Genomic DNA, 18,803 nt, shown 5'->3' with positions numbered 1-18,803 from the left:
CCCAAATATTTTAATGTCTGAATTAAAGGTGGTTCACTTCTGTCTCTTCAAATGAAAACAATTATCCTTCCCTCCACTTTTCTGTAGAAAAATACTATGTAGCTTCAGAGAAAGCGTCCTTACACACCTTCTTCTCAAAATATGGAAGACCCAGAAATATGCATTCAACGGCAGGATAACTTGCAGAAGGGACAGAAATTTACGTGCATTTGGGGAGAATTGTTGAAGGGAAACAAAGGGACTCCAAGTTCCATAGACACTAGTTTTCAAGCCAGTCAAAGTTGATTTAAAAACTTGAAAAAGAAATAAAATGTATGTAACAGAAAACAAATGAGACAATCTTCCTTCGTTGGTGAGTTCAGCACAGAAACGTTTCCTGAGCCAATGGAAGAAGTTGAATATAAACAAGAGTTCGCTCCTAGAATGGGGGCCTGACTGTTATCTTTGTTCTGTTTCTTTTCCTTAAAGTAAAACCAATTCATCTGGTCATTTTGAAATTTTTCTACATTTCATAGAATTTGAATTTCCTACTTCCCCACTCCATTGTCATTTCCAGAAAAAGGAATCCAGTGACCACTAAGGTTGGCTGACATGATGTTGTCTTTGTCACCAACAACACTAAGTTCGTTAATTTAAAAATGAATTTATTCCTTTCTGAAGATCAAGCTTGTTTATTGAGTTGTTTTCTGAGTAAGATTACCAGATGTAGCAAGTAAGATACAGGGTAACTAGATACGTGGTCCGTGAGTTACAGATAAACAATGCTTTTCTGTAGTATAAGTATATCCCATGCAAGTCAGTACACCTCTGGGACCCACACAGGTAATGCATGAGACATACTTACACTAAAAATCACTCATTGCTTGTCTGATATTCAAATTTAACTGAACATCTTGTATTTAATTTAGTAACTCCATTTAGGATTATGATTATCTTTTCTCAAGCAAAGATCGTCTCTCTATTTATCCATGAATAAGATCATAGACCTACTGACTATAGACATATTGATTATGTAGCTGGGTATATATGAATTAGACAAATATTTAGATTGAGTTCTAGATCAACAATTCAAAATAACAAGCAAAGAAACTATCACTGAAAAAAATAGGTTAAAGTAGATTAAAGAAAAATAAATAAAAGTAGATTAAAGAATCTATTAGCGTAAGAATCACAATAAAAACTCAATGAGCAGAATCGTTAGAGGGAATTCATAAATACAAAGAAGAGGTTGACAGAGTGAGAACAGCGCAAGGGCAGTAGCTCAAGCAGCAGCAGTGAACTTCAGAGCACTGGAGGCCTGTTCTCCTGTCCAGGTGGAAGGGCAGGACTGATTCTCCTTAAAGGTTAAGCAGGATCAGAAGCCAGAAAACCTTAGGGACCTGGGCAGGTCTTTGCTGACTGATCTAATATTCTCTTTATCTCCTCTTAGGCTACTTTTTTCTTTCTTTCTTTTTTTGGTACCAGGGATTGAACCCAGGGATGTTTAAATACTAAGCCACATCCCCAGACCTTTGTGTGTTTTATTTAGCCTCACTAAGTTGCTGAGGCTGGCTTTGAACTTGTGATCCTCCTGCCTCAGCTTCCAGAGCAGCTGGGATTACAGGCGTGCGCCACCGCAACACTCTTAAGACCTCAGCAACTTCTTTCCTTCTTAAGCCTCTTGTAAGAAAACTTCAAACCATAAACTAACTCTTGTCCTCTGCTACCACAGAGGCTGGTGCTGCAGCCCTGGGGTCACGGGGACCTTGGGGGACAGGTGTGCCTCCACCCTCTCCCTGGTTCCTCCTGGGCTCCGGGTGGGGTGTGTGGACCACTGACGTGGCGGACCTTATCTCTTTCTGCTCTCCTGTTCTCACAGTTCATCCCACACACCTGCCATTTCCTGCTGTGCTGTCCTACAGTTGCTTTTTCTGGAAAAGCTGAGCCTCTGCTGAGCTGAATGAGGACTGTGACGTGGGGACAGAAGTTCCCTGATTTCTAGGATGAGGTGGGCAGTGTCTCCTGGCAGGCCAGGCCAGGCTAGGGCGTGGCCGGGAGCACTTGTTTTCAAGTTCTTCTGAAGTTGGCCAGCTTTCCACACCTGGACCAACTACCTGAGACAATCAGCTTATCAAGGTCAAGGTCTACTTGGACTCACGATATGAAAGTTTCAGTCCAGGAGCCCTTGGCCTCTGTTGTTGGGGGTCTGTAGGGGACAGCGCATCATGGCAGGAAGTCTGAGGCAGAGCGAAGTCACTCACTTCATGGCTGGGAACTGAAGGAGGAAAAGAAGAGACCGGGGTCCCACAAGTCCCTTCAAAGACACCCCCTCAGTGATCTAAAGACCTCTCCCTAGGCCCCACCTCTGAAGGTCCACCACCCTCCTATAGCGCCACAGGCTAGGGACCAATGGGCCTTGGGGGGATATTCTGGAGTCATTTTGAAATTGGTTATTCAAATAAAAGATAGAAATATACAAAAAGTAGAAAAGTACTCAGGTGAGCAATGATAACTATCATTTAATGACCCCCGGCTCCATTTCAAAGCACTTTCAGGTCTTATTATTCTACCGATGGTGGGAACAATTTTGTTTTAAGGTTTTAAAATGTGTATGTGCTCTGACCCATAAAAATACTTGTTTTTTTAAACTGTCAAGTCTACGAGCTAGGATTCCAGTGCAGGAAAGGTGAAGTCAAAGGGCCCAAAATGCAGCTTCCCCACATCAATAACTTCCAACAAGAGACATCTTAGGATCTGGAAAAATCTGATTAAAATTGAGCAAGCTTTCCCTATAAATAAATAAATAATAAGTAAGTATAAAATGTTTAAAGAAATAAACAAATCTCCTTCGTGGCAGAACAAGGTTTTTTTGTTGTTGTGTTTTGTGTATTTTTTTTTTGGGGGGGGGGGACGGGTACCAGGTATTGAACCCAGGGGCATTTAACCCCTGAGCCAGGTCCCCAGCCCTTTTTATTTTGAGACAGGTTTTCACTAAGTTGTTCAGGTCCTCGCTAAGTTGCTGAGGCTGGCTTTGAACTCCTGATCCTCCTGCCTCAGCCTCCTGAGCACTGGGATGACAGACATGTGCCACTGTGCAAGGCCAGAACATGTGAATTGCAATTATAGGGAGCTTCTCAACACATGGAGATAAAAAATATGTAATATAAAGCATCACAGGTAAATCCCCAGAACCCACTGCTGCATGAAGGTGCTTTTCCAGAGAACCCTCCTCAAAATGAGCAAAAAAAGAAACATTTTTAAATGTTCTTTTGTCATAAGGCAATGTCACCTGTAGGTGTCTGATGGCTATAGAGAAAGGGCCTAAGCTCCCTCTCGGTGCCTGACGTTGGCCATTAACCTTCACTGCTTTCCTCTGGCCATTTTTCTGACCATTTCTTCTTCAAGGAAATATGTCAGGACAAACAAATTAGGTCACTATTTTCCCTTATCAAAACCTGTCACATACATAGAGCACTGGGCTTCCAGTGAAAACAGCAGCCCTTTCACTTCCAAGTCCTGCTCCCAGGGGGGATCAAGTGGCCTGAGCTTCACGTGTGGGCAGGCCTGTGAAATGCCCCGTTCCCCCCACTAAGGAACTCTAAACATGACATCTCATCACTAGGGACTCATAATTTTGCATTAAGCAATTTCTTTAATTCCCCAGGATTTTTTTTTTTTTGGGGGGGGGGAGGGCCTGTATTTCCTGGAAGGAAGTTATCAGGTGAGGAGGGTATCGGATTCTTTTATTTATTTACTTAGGTACCAGAAATTGAACCCAGGGGCACTAAACACTGAGCCACATCACCAGCCCTTTTTTTTTTTTTAAATTTATTTTATTTAGAGACAAGGTCTTGCTGAGTTGCTTAGGGCCTCCCTAAGTTGCTGAGGGTGGCTTTGAACTCAAGATCCTTCCACCTCAGCCTCCTGAGCCCCTGGGATTACAGGTGTGCGCCACAGCACCTGGCTCAGATTCTTGATTATAGGGTGAGAGGAGTGATAACAATGTTACCTGACCCGCCTCCCCCTTCCACATTTCCTTCAGTCATTCACTCCACAAACAGCTGTGACCTGAAGGACTACTGAAATGAAAGATGGGGATCTGATTGAACTCGGTAGGCTGGGTTCCAGATGCTCGGGACAGAGTCCAGGATAGTGGAGGAGACGAACAGAGAGAAGTCCATGATGGAGGTGACTTCAAACAGCAAATGATAGGTTAGTGCTGTTTTGAAGCCAGGTAGTCTAGAGAAAGAGCAGAGCACTTCTGCGCGCCATCTGTGGTCCATGAGCAAGGGTGTCCCAGAGGTGTCACCCTTCTACCTTGTGTGTCAAACAATGCTCCCTCGACAGGCGGGTGCCTGGTGAGTCTGGTAAGGCCATTTGTTCCTGTTTTGTCCTGACCACATCAAAGCCAGTTTCCAAAATGTTACTGGGGAGAAGGAAGAGTAGGCAGACTTCTTGGATTTGGTTCCTGAGCCTCCTGAAATACATATATGGTCCGTTGTTCCACAGAGCAGGAGAGAACAATTAACACCTGCCATGATCTGTTTCATTTCACCATGTAAATTATACGTGTTTCCATAATTTGTGTACAGAGTCCATATAATTAACAAATGAAAGATGGGGTATCTGATTGAGGTTCGACATTCATCCTGATATCCTGTTTAGTAATATTCTCTCACCTTGGCTTAATTTCATGTTGCATTAGCAGCCTGACAGTCCGGCCATTAGTATATAACACTCTGTCTAATTTTAAAAATTAGAATAACTGGGGGTGTAGCTCTGTGGTAGCATGTGTGAGGCCCTGGGTTTCATCCCCAGCACCCCCCAAAACAAACAAACAAATAGTTTTCATTTCTAGGTTTCGGCACCAAAAAGTACAAGCCCAAAAATGAAACATAAAACCAGATGTCAAAAAACAAAACAAAACAAAATAACGACCTTGGTTACACATTTCCACTTAAAAAAAAAAAAAAAAGAGAGAGAAGTGAGCCTGTTTGCGTCACAAAGAAGCAAAGTCATTTCCACACAGTGATGATGCTCAGATCAGTGATAAGGGGGCTCTGTGTGGCTGGGCTGCTGGAGCCCCTGGGCCTCAGGGGTCCTCACCAGATGTATGAGACCCAGATGTGTTTGCATGAATATTGTAAATAAGCATTTGTAAATGCCTTGCACACCATGCAGTCTTTATTATCCGGGGACTTTAGGATTTACAGTCTGGGGAGGTATTGAAGGTTGCATGCAAGGCCACATGACCATTTCCATTACCTCTTAGTAATGCTAATAATAATCCTGGGAGAGTTTGTGTTGAGGTCACTTGAGATAACCAGGAGTGGGCCACCCAAAAGAGAGACAATGTGTTGGACCTGCACCTTTAGGGCCACCAGCCTTGAGCCCTCACACCTGACTTGGTAGGTGGGTCACATGCAGGGTTCAGGGGCACGAATGCCAAGCTTTGCAAGGTCTTTCTGCTTTTCAAGGGCTGTGTTTGGGTTTCTTCTTCTCTCCTGCACTTGTGTTTGCTAAAGTCCCTCTCTTCACCCTCAGTCTCTCTCTCTCTCTCTCTCTCTCTCTCTCTCTCTCTCTCTTTAGCAGTGTCACCAGTTTCACCCCAGGCCCCACCCCTTGTGCCCTGAAATACATCCAAATTTAGATAAGAAGATTCAAACGTAAAATAAGGAAGTAGTACCAGGCAGATGAACCTTCCGGGGAACAACTGAAATAGACACGTACAGAGATGGGGAAAGAAAAAGAGTAAGACACAAAAATAACAAATCAACCAGCACCTGGCCTGTGCGTGCCCCTTTAAGACTTTGGAAGCATCTTCACATTCATTATTACATGGTCTGGGATGTAGTTCAACGGAGAATTCTTGCCTAACATTTATTATTTCTTTTGCTTTTATGCTAACATTGTGGGAGAGGCAGATCAGAAGGCTTACTTTTGGGTCTTTTAAGGAATGGAAGGTTCTAGAAGGGAAAAGATTCTTCCCTGGTCTCCCAGCTAGAGATTGACAGCAGGTCTCAAGCCCAGCTCTTCTGAATTCAAATCTTATCTCCCTTCAGTGATAACATGGCTGTGTCCAAGGGGCCCTGGATCAACACAAGAAATGTCCCTGCAACTCCCACAGGACGCATCACTAGAGGAATCCTGCTTTCCTCCACAGGGCTGGAAGAAGCCTTGTACCCAGGAAGCAGAAGGAGCCTCCCACAGGAAGTCACCATGGACTAAATGGGCGTTGGCAAATGTTTATTAGAAAAGGCTGGAGCCCCGAGGGCTACGGGAGGCTGCACGGTGGTTTCAGGGGAACCCACGTCCACTGGGTTAAAAGTTGCTGTGACCCTGCTGGTCACGGGAGAACAGCTACAATACTTCAGGAGAAAGTCTCCTGAGCTGCTGTCTGTTTGTTCCACTCATGTCCACTGGTGTGACCCCTGGCTCTTTCATCTACTTCTGATTTCTTTCCTAAATCTCACCTCTGGCGCTTTGTTGACCCACCCACTCCTGGTTACTAATTTCATTCTGTGACACTCCCCCTGACCCTTTTCCGACTCCCCTGTCTATGACTCTTAGGGCTGATCCCTAGTGGTTTCCACTTTCCTCTGACCTCATAGATCCTTGGACATCTGGTCTTTCCCTGGCTGAATCCTGCCAGTTCCCTGAGTGAGCACTGGGTGAGAGTTGTCTTGGAGAAGCCTTGAGGTCAGACTACGGAGGGTAGTGTGATGCTGTGCCCAGCCTGCCTCCCCCTTCTGAGGTACACTGTACTTGCCCTTGTGCAAACGGAAGGAACCACAGTGATATTGTAGCAGGTTTGGAAATACAAAAAGAACAATCTAGATTTCCATCAAAAAATAATTCCAAACAGTGGGGTGGGGGCAAAGAAAGCTCTCTGTATACACTCATGAAATAATTTCAAGATGAAATTGGAAGAGAAAAAAGTAAGATTCAAGACAGTATATAAATTTTGCTACCATTTGTGTTAAAAAAAAAAAAGAAAAGAAAACAGGAAATACATACTCACTAGTGTGATAGGGTTTCTCTGGAAGGCAGCAGAAAGAGCAATTATCTCTGGGGAAGGAAACCAAGGGACTTGGGGAAAAAGGATGATAGAGAAACTTCCTTTTTGAGCTTAGTACCATGGGTATATTACATGTCCAAAATTTTAGATTAAAAACAAGGTTGGGCTGGGGATGTGGCTCAAGTGGTAGCGCGCTCGCCTGGCATGTGCGCGGCCTGGGTTCGATCCTCAGCACCACGTACAAACAAAGATGTTGTGTCTGCCGAAAACTGAAAAATAAATATTAAAAAATTCTCTCTCTCTCTCACTTTAAAAAAAAAACAACAAAAAACAAGATAAATGTTTTGGAATCAACAGAGATATAGGACTAGAAGGAAACTGGGGACCCAAGAGGTGATATATTTGTTGTTGTTGTTGTACCGAACAGAGCATTAAGTCATTAAGGGATTAAAGAATTTTTCCAAATTCCTACAACTAAGTGACAGAGCTATGACCAGAGCCCTCATTTGACTCTTGGCACCACATTCGAGGTGCACAATAAAGTTGTGAAGATCAAATCAACCAACACACCTTTATCCTAGTACCTATCACGAAGTAAGCAATCAATCAATGCCAGGTACTGTTATTCATTATTTTGAGACTATCACAGAGTTCAGGTTGATGGGGCAGGGAGAACTGTGAAGGAGGTTGTTATAGGAATTCCTGGAAATTAATACTTGTAAGAAAAATAAAAATAAAATGAGGGTATGGGAGAGATTGGTATGAACCGTTGATTCTTATTTATTTAAATAGACACTAGAAGTGGGGCTTGTAGCTCTAGCTGCTCAGGAGGTGTTTGATGGCCTGGGCAACATAGTGAGACCCCATCTCAAAAAGAAAAGAAAAGGAAAAATTCACTGGAAAATAATCTCAGAGCGCAAGGGGTGCTTCATGTAGAAAACATATGTGAGGATGTGCATTATGGAGAGGACCTCTGGCTCCCTTACACAATTCCATGAAGGGCCACCTGTGACCACCATGGTCTCATGCTGGAAAACACATGTACCCAACCCAGGACCATCAGGGGCACTTCTTTCCATTTCTCTTTCATTTCCAATTGTTGAAATGTCCTCATTATTCCTGCTAACTTATTTTCTTCCCTATTTTCTCTTTTCCTGTGGCTATAGGTCAAGTGGGGACTCAAAGAGGGCTGAGTGTTCCACTGGGAGCGTCATGTGTCTCCCTTGGAGAGGTACAGAAAAGATCTTATCATTCTGGGAAGCTTTGTTTGCAGTGCATCTGGGGTGAGAGCCTCAGCAAGAGCCCTGGCAAAGCTGAGGCTTCTGGAAATCTTGTGCTCATGTTGCCCTAGTGCCAGAAAGCTACCTCCTAGGCTCCCTCTCTCGCTCTCCACCTTATTGCCAAACTTCATGATTTGCAAGCATTCCTTTCCTCCCCGATTCAAGGAAAAATATAGTGTGAAGGGAATCAACCAGATGCCTGTCAATAGATGAAAGCATTAAGAAATGGTGTGTGTGTGTGTGTGTGTGTGTACAAAATGGAGTTTTACTCAGCCCCCCAAAAGAATAAAATTATGGCATTTGCTGGTAAATGGATAGAAATGGAGAACATCATGCTAAGGGAAATAAGCCAGACACAGAACATCAAGGGTTGAATGTTTTCTCTCATATGTGGAAGCTAGAGCAAACTGAAGGAAAGGAGGAGAAGATTGGATATCATAAAAATATAGGGGACATCAGTAGAGTAGAAGCAGGAGGAGATTGAGAGGCAGAGTGGAGACATGGGAAAGGGAAGGAAACACTGAAAGAATTCTTTAAAAATCATGCTATGTGCATATATAAATATGCCACAGGGAATTCCGTTTCCCACAGGATCAGGGAATCCATTTGATAATCACTTTGGTAAATGCCACCCAAAACTCTCAATCAGAATCAAGTTATATTCTGCAGTTTGTCATTGAATGATACATACTGGGACCAAAAGATTACGAAAGTTGCCCAAGATCACACTTGGAGGGGTAAAGATTGGATCTCAGAGGACCCAGAACAGAACTGAAGCTTTTAACTTCACACTCTATTTTTCTTTTTCTTTGTTTTATTACCTTGACAGTAGGGAAAGCTAACAGTTTATTTGTTTTTTGATTGGTTCTTCCTACTGGGACATGAAAGTGGGAGACTGAAATGTTTATCTATAAAACCAAAATAATTAACTGTGACTGTCTTAGTTCACCTGCCATAACAAAATACCACAGCCTGGGTGGCTTAAACAGTTCTGGAAACTGAGAAGTTAAAAATCAAGGTACTGGCAGATTCAGGGTCTGGTGAGAACCCTCTTCCTGCCTGCCCTGTTGCTGAATCCTTATAGGGCAAAGGGAGAACAGGCAGAATGAGGGCTCAGGTCTCTTCTTCCTCTTCTATAAGGGCACTAATCCCATTTGGGGAGCCTCACCCTCATGACCTCATTAAACTTAACTACTTCCTAAATGCCCCCACCTGACACCATCATATTGGGGACATCATCATATTGGGGATTAAGCCTTAAGGCTAATATATGAATGGGGTGGGGGTGCACACAAACACTCCTTTCATAATAGTTATCAAACAAATATTGTTATTGTTTTAACCTGAATCACAAGGCTAACATATTGAATTGTCTCTGCTGTGTCTGGGTCCGTCATTCAGTGGAGTCATGGTCTAACTTGTACTGTAGAGTGTGACTTAAAGCAGCCAACTTCTCCATTTGCATCTCACCTTTCACCTTGCAGAGAAATTCCACGTACACTATCTTTGTGACCTGCCACAGGCTGGGCTAGCAGTACTACCCAGGGTTCAAACAGAATAAACTTGCTTGTACCTTGTCAGTAAGGAAAGCTACACAGATGCATTTTATTGAATAACTTTAAGTATTGGTGGAGTTTTCTTATTTTCCAAGGGAACTTCCCCTGGAGAATCTTACTTTACAAATGAGATATGCAGCATATTTTTTATTTAGAGTCCAGAAGGATTTGTCACGGGCAGACTTGGTACTTTGCAGAATGGAAGGCCTAATGTTGAAACCTGAGTCATCACTCCAAAGACCAACATCCTTTCCTATTGATAAGTACCTTTTATTAAAAATTAGGACACAGAGTGAATTCCTTTACACCTGTTTACATTTAATTATTTTTGGCGGTACTGGAGATCTAACCCAGGGCCTTCGAGTTTGCTAGGCAAGTGCTTTATGGCTGAGCCGTGTCCCCAGCCCCATTTCTTGACATCTAAATGGGTTAGATGGCGTGCACTGAATTTTCGGTATGTATACATTTAGATTTGTTCAGAAATTTTATTAAAATATCATGATACCCTATAGGCGATCACCTGGAATGTCACACCACTTGGCTTGGGAAATTATCCTTGACAGGACAAAGCTTCCAACACCCTTGGCTGAAGTGTATCCAAAGTGTCTGGTCAAAGCTAAACTGCCTGCATTTATGGAAGGTGTATCTCTGGGCACTGATTCCATGTTCAATATACTCACAGCTCAAGCTCCATTTATGTTAAATCAATACACGGTATCACCATGAACTGGAAGGCCAAGTGCAGTGGATCAAGTTTATCACCAAATGTATCTAGGATAAATTTAAAAATCATTGAAACCATAACATACCAGCTTTGTCTCCATGGCAATCTCAGTTTTGTGCATGTCCCCACAGGTAATGGTGACGAATCAGAAGATACATCTACATTCCCAGAAAACGAAGCCACAGCTGAAGAGACCACCTCAAGTGTGTTGATTACAACAGCCACAGAAATAGTATCTGAAAATACGAATTCTACCCACATCGCTGAGGACACAGATCAGTTAGAGTTTATATTAATGGTGTTGATCCCATTGATTTCCTCGGTCCTCCTACTTTTATTAGTGGCACTCCTTGTGAGGTACTGTAGAAGAAAGAGAACTAAACCAGGTAAATATTTGGTGTATCCTTATTTTCAGGAAATTGCTTTACAGGTTAATGAGGACTCAATAAAACAGTCTCATTTTTTCTTTTACTCAGAGCCTTCTAGCCAAGGATCTCAAAGTGCTTTACAGACATGTGAGTATTCTCCTGACATCCATTTAGGGTTTGGGATGGGGTAGAAGGAAGTGAGATGTTTCAAAATTAAGCAACAAAAGCAACTGTAATCCCAGCGTCTGGGGAGGCTGAGGCAGGAAGGTTGCGAGTTCAAAGCCAGCTTCAACAACAGTGAGGCACTAAGTAACTCAGTGAGACCCTAAATAAAATACAAAATAGGGCTGGGGATATGGCTCATTGATCGAGTGCCCCTGAGTTCAATCCCTGGTACCCACCCCCCAACCAAAAAAAGAACAAACCACTATGTGATGATAAGTGATACATTTCAATGGCATTTTTAAGCAGTTAATAATGCCATGTCCTTTTTGTTTTTCTTTTAAGGACATGTTTTCAGTCTACCTTGAAATTTAAAACATAGCACTGCCATTTTGGTATCCAGTGCAGATGGTGTATAGTCTTGGCCAAGAGGCCAGTGTGATGTTTCCCACCAGGTGGGAAGAGGGTCAGGAGGTGAGGCAGTGGGTCAATTTAGGGCTAGGGATGGAGGCTGGAGACCTTGGGGTCTTTACCACAAAAGGACCGGGGAAGCAGTGTTCTTGTTCCCACTGAAACTTTTGCAAGGAGATTCCTGACTGGCTAAAGATTATTCACATCAATCTGGAAACCAAGACAGAAAATTCCCAAGATCAGCAGCATGTTTCGAAAGTCTAGCATAGAATCATCAGATACTAGCTTTGGGGGTAGTTTTAGGTCCCAGGCAGTCTTGGGGTACTTTTGTCTTGTGCTGGTAAAAATGATGCTGACTCATTTTTTTAAATTGAAGCTTTTTTCTTCTCCTTTTTTCTTTTTCTGATTCTGGGAAACATATCTACAAGTGCTTTACCACGAGCTACTTTCCCAGATCTTAAGTTAAGCTTTTAAAAGTCATTCTGGAAATTACTCAAGGAATAAGAGGTTTCCTGATAACATAACATACAGAGTCATATGCAAAACTTGTTCTGTGTCCCTCTGGCCCAGTAACAGGGCACCTGGGGCTTTGAGGTCATGACCTTGGCCTGAATGCTTCCCCCACGGTCCCTGCACGGGGGCAGCTCTTCGCTCTCAGCAGAAACTATAACAGCTATTTCCAAAGCTAGCAGATGAGGCAATGTGAGCTGGGAGAGAAGCCCCAAAGTGCATTTCCCTTCATGGCTCATAAAATAGACACCCTAGAAGCAGGAAATACAAGTTTCTTCACCCCTTGAAATTACAGGGTGGCCTAATAACAGTGGTCAAGTGGGATTTCTGCAGAAGCTAAAGATAAGGCAAGAGGCAGCAGAGCTGGCTGGACCCCACTTCTTTTTTTGAGATAGGCCTCCCGTTATCCAGGTTGGCCTCAAACTTGCAGGCTTAAGCCATGCCCCTGCCTCTCAGCCTCCAGGAGTAGAGTAACAGGGACTACGTGGACACAGACCTGGATCCCATTGTTTAACCTCAGGCAAAGTAAGAACTTCCTGCCCCAAACCATAGCCCCACAGCCCGCTAAATTAATGGACTCCGAGGAGGGGCACAGGGTAGGTGTCTAGTCAAAGGGTCACGTTTGTAGGCTTTAGAGTCAGAAAGTGATTTTCACTGAACTGCACTGTGCAAGTCTGTCCGTTCAAGGGCTATTTACACACAAGAACTGGCCTCATCCTCCGTCAGGGCCCAGGCCTCCCACCCTGTAGCCATACTTGAAGTTTTTGCTGTTGCCAGATCACAGCTTGACTTCCAGGGACCACGGATAGACGGCCCTCTGCCTTCTGTCTGGAATTTCCTTCTTGTCTGCTTGGCAAACGGCCACCCCATTCTGCAGTACCCAGGGCTAAAGCTCTTATAGAGACATTCCCCAGGCAAAATGCATCACCACTTCTGGGTTGTCATAGCACTTTGTTCACACTTACTGTCCACAATACTCATGTTGTCATCATAAGCAAGTGACCTTTTTTTGTGTGTTTTTATCTTTCTTTCCTGCTACATTGTGTTCTATTTAAAGTCCAAAAGAGCCAAGAAGTTGTCTTATTCCTGTTTGACAGTGTGGCACTGCGGTTGAGAGCACAGATTGTAGAACCACACTCCTTGGTTGGCTTTTGCAAGACCAGCTCTGTAATCTCTCTCAGTGTCCTCATCCATAAAATGGGCAAATTCAATACTTACCACATAGAATTGTAATTAAATGAAGGGATGCAACTATTTCCCTCTATCATCTATCTATCTGCGTATCTATGTAGTACTTAGGAAAAAGTGCCTGACGTAAGTTCTAAGTAAATGTTCACATGTTATTATTATCACTTATTATATGGTACCCACACATATTATCTGCTCAGTATATGTTTGTTGAATGAATGAGTTGATGACAGGATGTCAGAATATTTTTTTAAAAATACCTACTCTCAGAGGCAAAAGCAAATTGGCACATTATCCCTACTACAAATCAGCACCACATTTTTAGTTGAAATATTCTCACTGTAGGAAAACACAATATAGAAAACTTAGAAATTCAGACCAACTGCTTCTCATAAAATTTTTTGATAAAGGTAACTTTTTGATTTTTTTTCTTTCACTCACTAGCCACACCTTTAATATAAACATAAATATCTCTTCTGAACAGAATGCTAAATGGTTAGCAACCACTTCCTCCACCCATTTCTATTTAACATTATAATACAAGTCTAAGATAAAAGAATATTTAAATAACTAATTTTTTTTTTCAGGAAAAACAAAACTGTCAAACTCAATCAAAGAGACGAGCATTTTGCTTGGTTAGTTCCAAAGGAGTGCTCAGTTGCAGGCCTGGGCACCTGGACACTTGATGTCCCCTCAGAAAGTAGGCAGAGGCACACTGGTTCTTTCCTCACATGATAGACCCTGGTCTGGTGACACCTGGGGAGGACGTGACCAACCCTTTCAGAATGGATACTTCATCTGATTGGAAATACCCTTGGTTTTGTTTCAGTGCTGACTTTGAGCAGGCTAAGCACACGCTCTGTCACTGAGCTAGTCCAAGATTACTTTTTAAAATTTTCTTGTTGCCTTTTTTTTAATACCTTTATTTTATTTATTTATTTTTACATGATGCTGAGGATGGAATCCAGTGCCTCACCCGTGCTAGACAAGTGCTCTATCACTGAGCCACAACACCCTCCTCTGTTCTTTATTTTTTATGTGGTGCTGGGGATTGAACCCAGGGCTTCAGCATGCTAGGCAAATGCTTTACCACTGAGCTAAACCCCCTAAATTACCTTTTTTTGTGTGTTTTTATCTTTCTTTCCTGCTACATTGTGTTCTATTTAAAGTCCAAAAGAGCCAAGAAGTTGTCTTATTCCTGTTTGACAGTGTGGCACTGCGGTTGAGAGCACAGATTGTAGAACCACACTCCTTGGTTGGCTTTTGCAAGACCAGCTCTGTAATCTCTCTCAGTGTCCTCATCCATAAAATGGGCAAATTCAATACTTACCACATAGAATTGTAATTAAATGAAGGGATGCAACTATTTCCCTCTATCATCTATCTATCTGCGTATCTATGTAGTACTTAGGAAAAAGTGCCTGACGTAAGTTCTAAGTAAATGTTCACATGTTATTATTATCACTTATTATATGGTACCCACACATATTATCTGCTCAGTATATGTTTGTTGAATGAATGAGTTGATGACAGGATGTCAGAATATTTTTTTAAAAATACCTACTCTCAGAGGCAAAAGCAAATTGGCACATTATCCCTACTACAAATCAGCACCACATTTTTAGTTGAAATATTCTCACTGTAGGAAAACACAATATAGAAAACTTAGAAATTCAGACCAACTGCTTCTCATAAAATTTTTTGATAAAGGTAACTTTTTGATTTTTTTTCTTTCACTCACTAGCCACACCTTTAATATAAACATAAATATCTCTTCTGAACAGAATGCTAAATGGTTAGCAACCACTTCCTCCACCCATTTCTATTTAACATTATAATACAAGTCTAAGATAAAAGAATATTTAAATAACTAATTTTTTTTTTCAGGAAAAACAAAACTGTCAAACTCAATCAAAGAGACGAGCATTTTGCTTGGTTAGTTCCAAAGGAGTGCTCAGTTGCAGGCCTGGGCACCTGGACACTTGATGTCCCCTCAGAAAGTAGGCAGAGGCACACTGGTTCTTTCCTCACATGATAGACCCTGGTCTGGTGACACCTGGGGAGGACGTGACCAACCCTTTCAGAATGGATACTTCATCTGATTGGAAATACCCTTGGTTTTGTTTCAGTGCTGACTTTGAGCAGGCTAAGCACACGCTCTGTCACTGAGCTAGTCCAAGATTACTTTTTAAAATTTTCTTGTTGCCTTTTTTTTAATACCTTTATTTTATTTATTTATTTTTACATGATGCTGAGGATGGAATCCAGTGCCTCACCCGTGCTAGACAAGTGCTCTATCACTGAGCCACAACACCCTCCTCTGTTCTTTATTTTTTATGTGGTGCTGGGGATTGAACCCAGGGCTTCAGCATGCTAGGCAAATGCTTTACCACTGAGCTAAACCCCCTAAATTACCTTTTTTTCCCTTTGAGCCTGTCTTTTCATGTCGGGGGGGGGGGGAAGGAAATATTGCATAGTAACCCGGTGTTTTGCGATCCCTCTTCCTAGGCTTCCAGGCATTACATTTGCAGTTGTTACCACTTAACATTTATTAAGTACCTTGCTGTGAGTGTGTGTTTGGGGCAGGGGGAGGGGGTAGATGTCTTGAAAGAGATGCAGCTGGCAGGAAACTGTCACTTTGAACCCACAGCGGCTACATGATGTTCTGCCCTGCTCAGTAAATCTCTCAGGAAAGAGACTTGCTTACTGCTCAGCTTGGAAATAAGACAAGGAAGCCAGAGTCTCTTGCAGCTCCTGTGTCCCCAGCCCACACCCAAATTATCCCACCATCCCATTCACAGAGGAGAAGAGCTAGGAGTGGGGTATTGTCAGGCCAAGTGGTTGTGATGCAGGGAGTGAGGGAGGAGGACAAGGTGGGGAGGAGGATATGAAATGGAAGGACTCTAAGGGGAAAATGGAATCCAGGGGGGAGAGGAAGGGGGGCTGCTAAAAGCTGCATTTGCCTCTGGGTTGCAAAGGGAATAGGTGGCTATTAATAAAGAACTGTAGGCCAGGTGGAGTGGAGCGGGCAGGGCCTGATTGCTGAGGACAAGTAATTGGTCTCCCTCCTGGTTTAATGTTTTACTCTCCCAGATGTTTTTCTGTTGCCATGGCGGCTGGGGCAGGGGTAATGGCCATGGAGCAGGGAAGACGAGGCCACAAAAGGCTTTTTGCTCTCTTTTAATACTGATTATAGGAGCTTCGCATTTGGTGCATCTGGAGCACTTTGGTAATGGGTTTTTTAACTTTTCCATCATCTGCATGCAAGTGAGCTTTTGCTCACCTCCAAGCCTGCAGGGAACCCGGATTACAAAGATAAATCCATTGCCCACAACAGTGGGGCTGTAGAGACACATGCTCTCTGAGAAATTAGTGGGGAGGGGGCGGTTATTAAGCAGGTAGGCAAAGAGAGAGAGGAGGAGAGAAGGAGGGACAAAATAGGGTGATTTTTAAGGGTTCCCCATCAGGAGACTCAATCGCCTAGGGGCTTTATTTATAGTAAAATCCCTTAAGGAACAAGCCGGTAAATTTTAGAATAGAGATGAATATATAAAAACATGTAAGATGCAGATAGTTTCAAGTTATTTTTTGAGGAGTCAGGTACCTGCAGGAAGCTTCAGATTCCTACTGGGGAGCAGGAGGATATAACAGCCCCTCCAAAGCAGGCAGTCATGGCATGAAACTTAAATGTGCGTCCGGCTTTCCTGGATTGGCAGTGCCGTTCATGCTTGCCAACTGCAGGAAACCACCCCAGTGCACGGCTGCCAGGAGGTCTGTTCCAGGTGCCTGCTGGTTGTGTTGCCTCGCTGGGACCTGCACTTCTGAAGGCCAGATAAAAGCAGGCCTCTGACTGCCAAGATCAGGAACATCTGACTATTGGGTGGACCTCTACAGAGTGGCTTTCTTTCTGATCGTTCTCACTTCATAAAAACACGGTGGTGCTATCCACTATCCATTCATTTGACATTGTTGCTTCATTTCTCTGGTCTCCCTGCCAAACAAAACAGAGCCTGGGCCCAGACATCAGGCTGTGGTTCTTGCCACATGTTCATCTGGAATCTGATGTTCATTATAGACGTTTTGTAAACTGTTTCCCTGACTTTTATCCCAATCAGCAGCAGCAAAAGCAGGTGGGCTGGATGTCTATCATGATAATGCCATCCAACAGATTGGATGTGAATTTAACCCCAGGGATGAACAATCAAGATTAAGACTATTCATTGATTCAATAAATATTTACTAGGCATTTGCCAGGTACTGTGTTAGCAGGACAGGAGCTGGGGATGATGTGAACAGGACAGACATGATCTCTGTCCTGGGGGAGCTGTGGACTAGTGAGAGAGACAGGCAAAACAGAGCCAAGCAGATGGGTGGTTGAGAAATTGTGACCAACTCGATGGAGGAAGCAAGCAGGGTGCTGAGCCTCAGGAAGATGTGTCCTTCTCAAATAGAGGTGGAGCAGCCTCCCTGAGGGCAGGTTACTGAAGCTCAGAACTTAGATCCAGTCATTGAAAGAGCTGGGGTAAAAGCGCAGTTTCAGGAGGAGCCTTTGATGGAGTGACCCACATCCTGCTTCAGGACAGAGGACAGTGGCGCAGTGTTCAGCATGTGTGCCATGGGAGATAAAGCCCTGGAGTTTTGAACTGGGACATTTTATTGAGGGTGGTCAAGGAGCAAGCTCTGGAGCTGAACCCTACCTTTCTTTCCTTTACCACTGTTTTCCTCTTCATGTGGATATAAAAAAGATACAAGATACCTCTGATCTGAAGTGAGCAAGGGGAGCATCCTTACCCAAAAGAAAACAGATTTCACACCCATTAGGCTTCATGTCAATATGGCAATCTGCACCTGTTCAACCTGGAAGTTAATTATTGCTCCTTTAAAAATGGAATTTACTGGAGTTAGGTTTGGGTTCAGTGGTAGAGCGCTTGCCTAGCATGTGTCAGGCACTGGGTTCGATTCTCAGCACCGCATTTATATATGAATAAAATAAGGGTCCACAACATCGAAGAGATATTTTTTTAAAAACGTAATTTACTTAAAAAATTTTTTTGGATTGCTTTGTAAAGGAGACTTCAGCTGTTGATGCTGGTGGACAAAACTAACTTGACCTTTATATTTATTCCCTTTTAGATGAACTGGGAAGTGAAAACTTGAAAGTGTGAGTCCTCCCCACCTCCTCCAACCAACTCGCTCCTGGATGAGAACAGCTAGGGAGGGGACATGAGAGCCCTCGGCCTTTTCTTGGGCTCCGGTGCCCTTGCAGGGTTCTCCTACTTCCCGGGCCCCCGGGGACCGGGACGGCCCCTAGCGGCGCAAGGCGGGGTGCGCCCGAGTCCCCAGATCTTACCCTGAGCAGTCTCTGCGGAAGACCGGGTGGGAGCTGCTGTATTTCATTGTCATCTGCTCAGAAAAAGACTCTTTTTCTGACTGCTACCAAGGTCGAATGCATAGTGGTTCAATATTCTGACCCTGGATGTATGTCAAGGACGTCGGTTAATCGATTCTGATTAACAAATTTATCACCCGGAAAGATACTAGAGCTGGTGTTGCGGAAGGAGGCCCTTAGAAGCAGAAAGTTGGCGCTTCGCAGGGACCAGCAAGGAC

General features: G+C 43.4%; 1 protein-coding gene across 1 annotated transcript in view; it reads left to right on the top strand.

Annotated features, from left to right (window-relative positions):
- The window catches only part of Tmem154 (transmembrane protein 154), a 28,532-nt gene extending 9,729 nt beyond the window's left edge, over positions 1-18,803 (top strand). Inside the window, exons 2-4 of the mRNA XM_015484480.2 lie at positions 10,689-10,943; positions 11,034-11,072; positions 18,330-18,803. Of these exons, the coding sequence (XP_015339966.1) occupies positions 10,689-10,943; positions 11,034-11,072; positions 18,330-18,361 (326 nt within the window). The 3' untranslated portion in view covers positions 18,362-18,803. The remainder of the gene's footprint in view (positions 1-10,688; positions 10,944-11,033; positions 11,073-18,329) is intronic.

The sequence above is a fragment of the Marmota marmota genome, unplaced genomic scaffold (genome assembly GCF_001458135.2).
Source record: "Marmota marmota marmota unplaced genomic scaffold, marMar, whole genome shotgun sequence".
Lineage (NCBI taxonomy): Eukaryota > Metazoa > Chordata > Mammalia > Rodentia > Sciuridae > Marmota > Marmota marmota.
The sequence above is the reverse complement of the archived record's forward strand: the minus strand, read 5'-3'. Positions and strand labels throughout refer to the sequence as shown.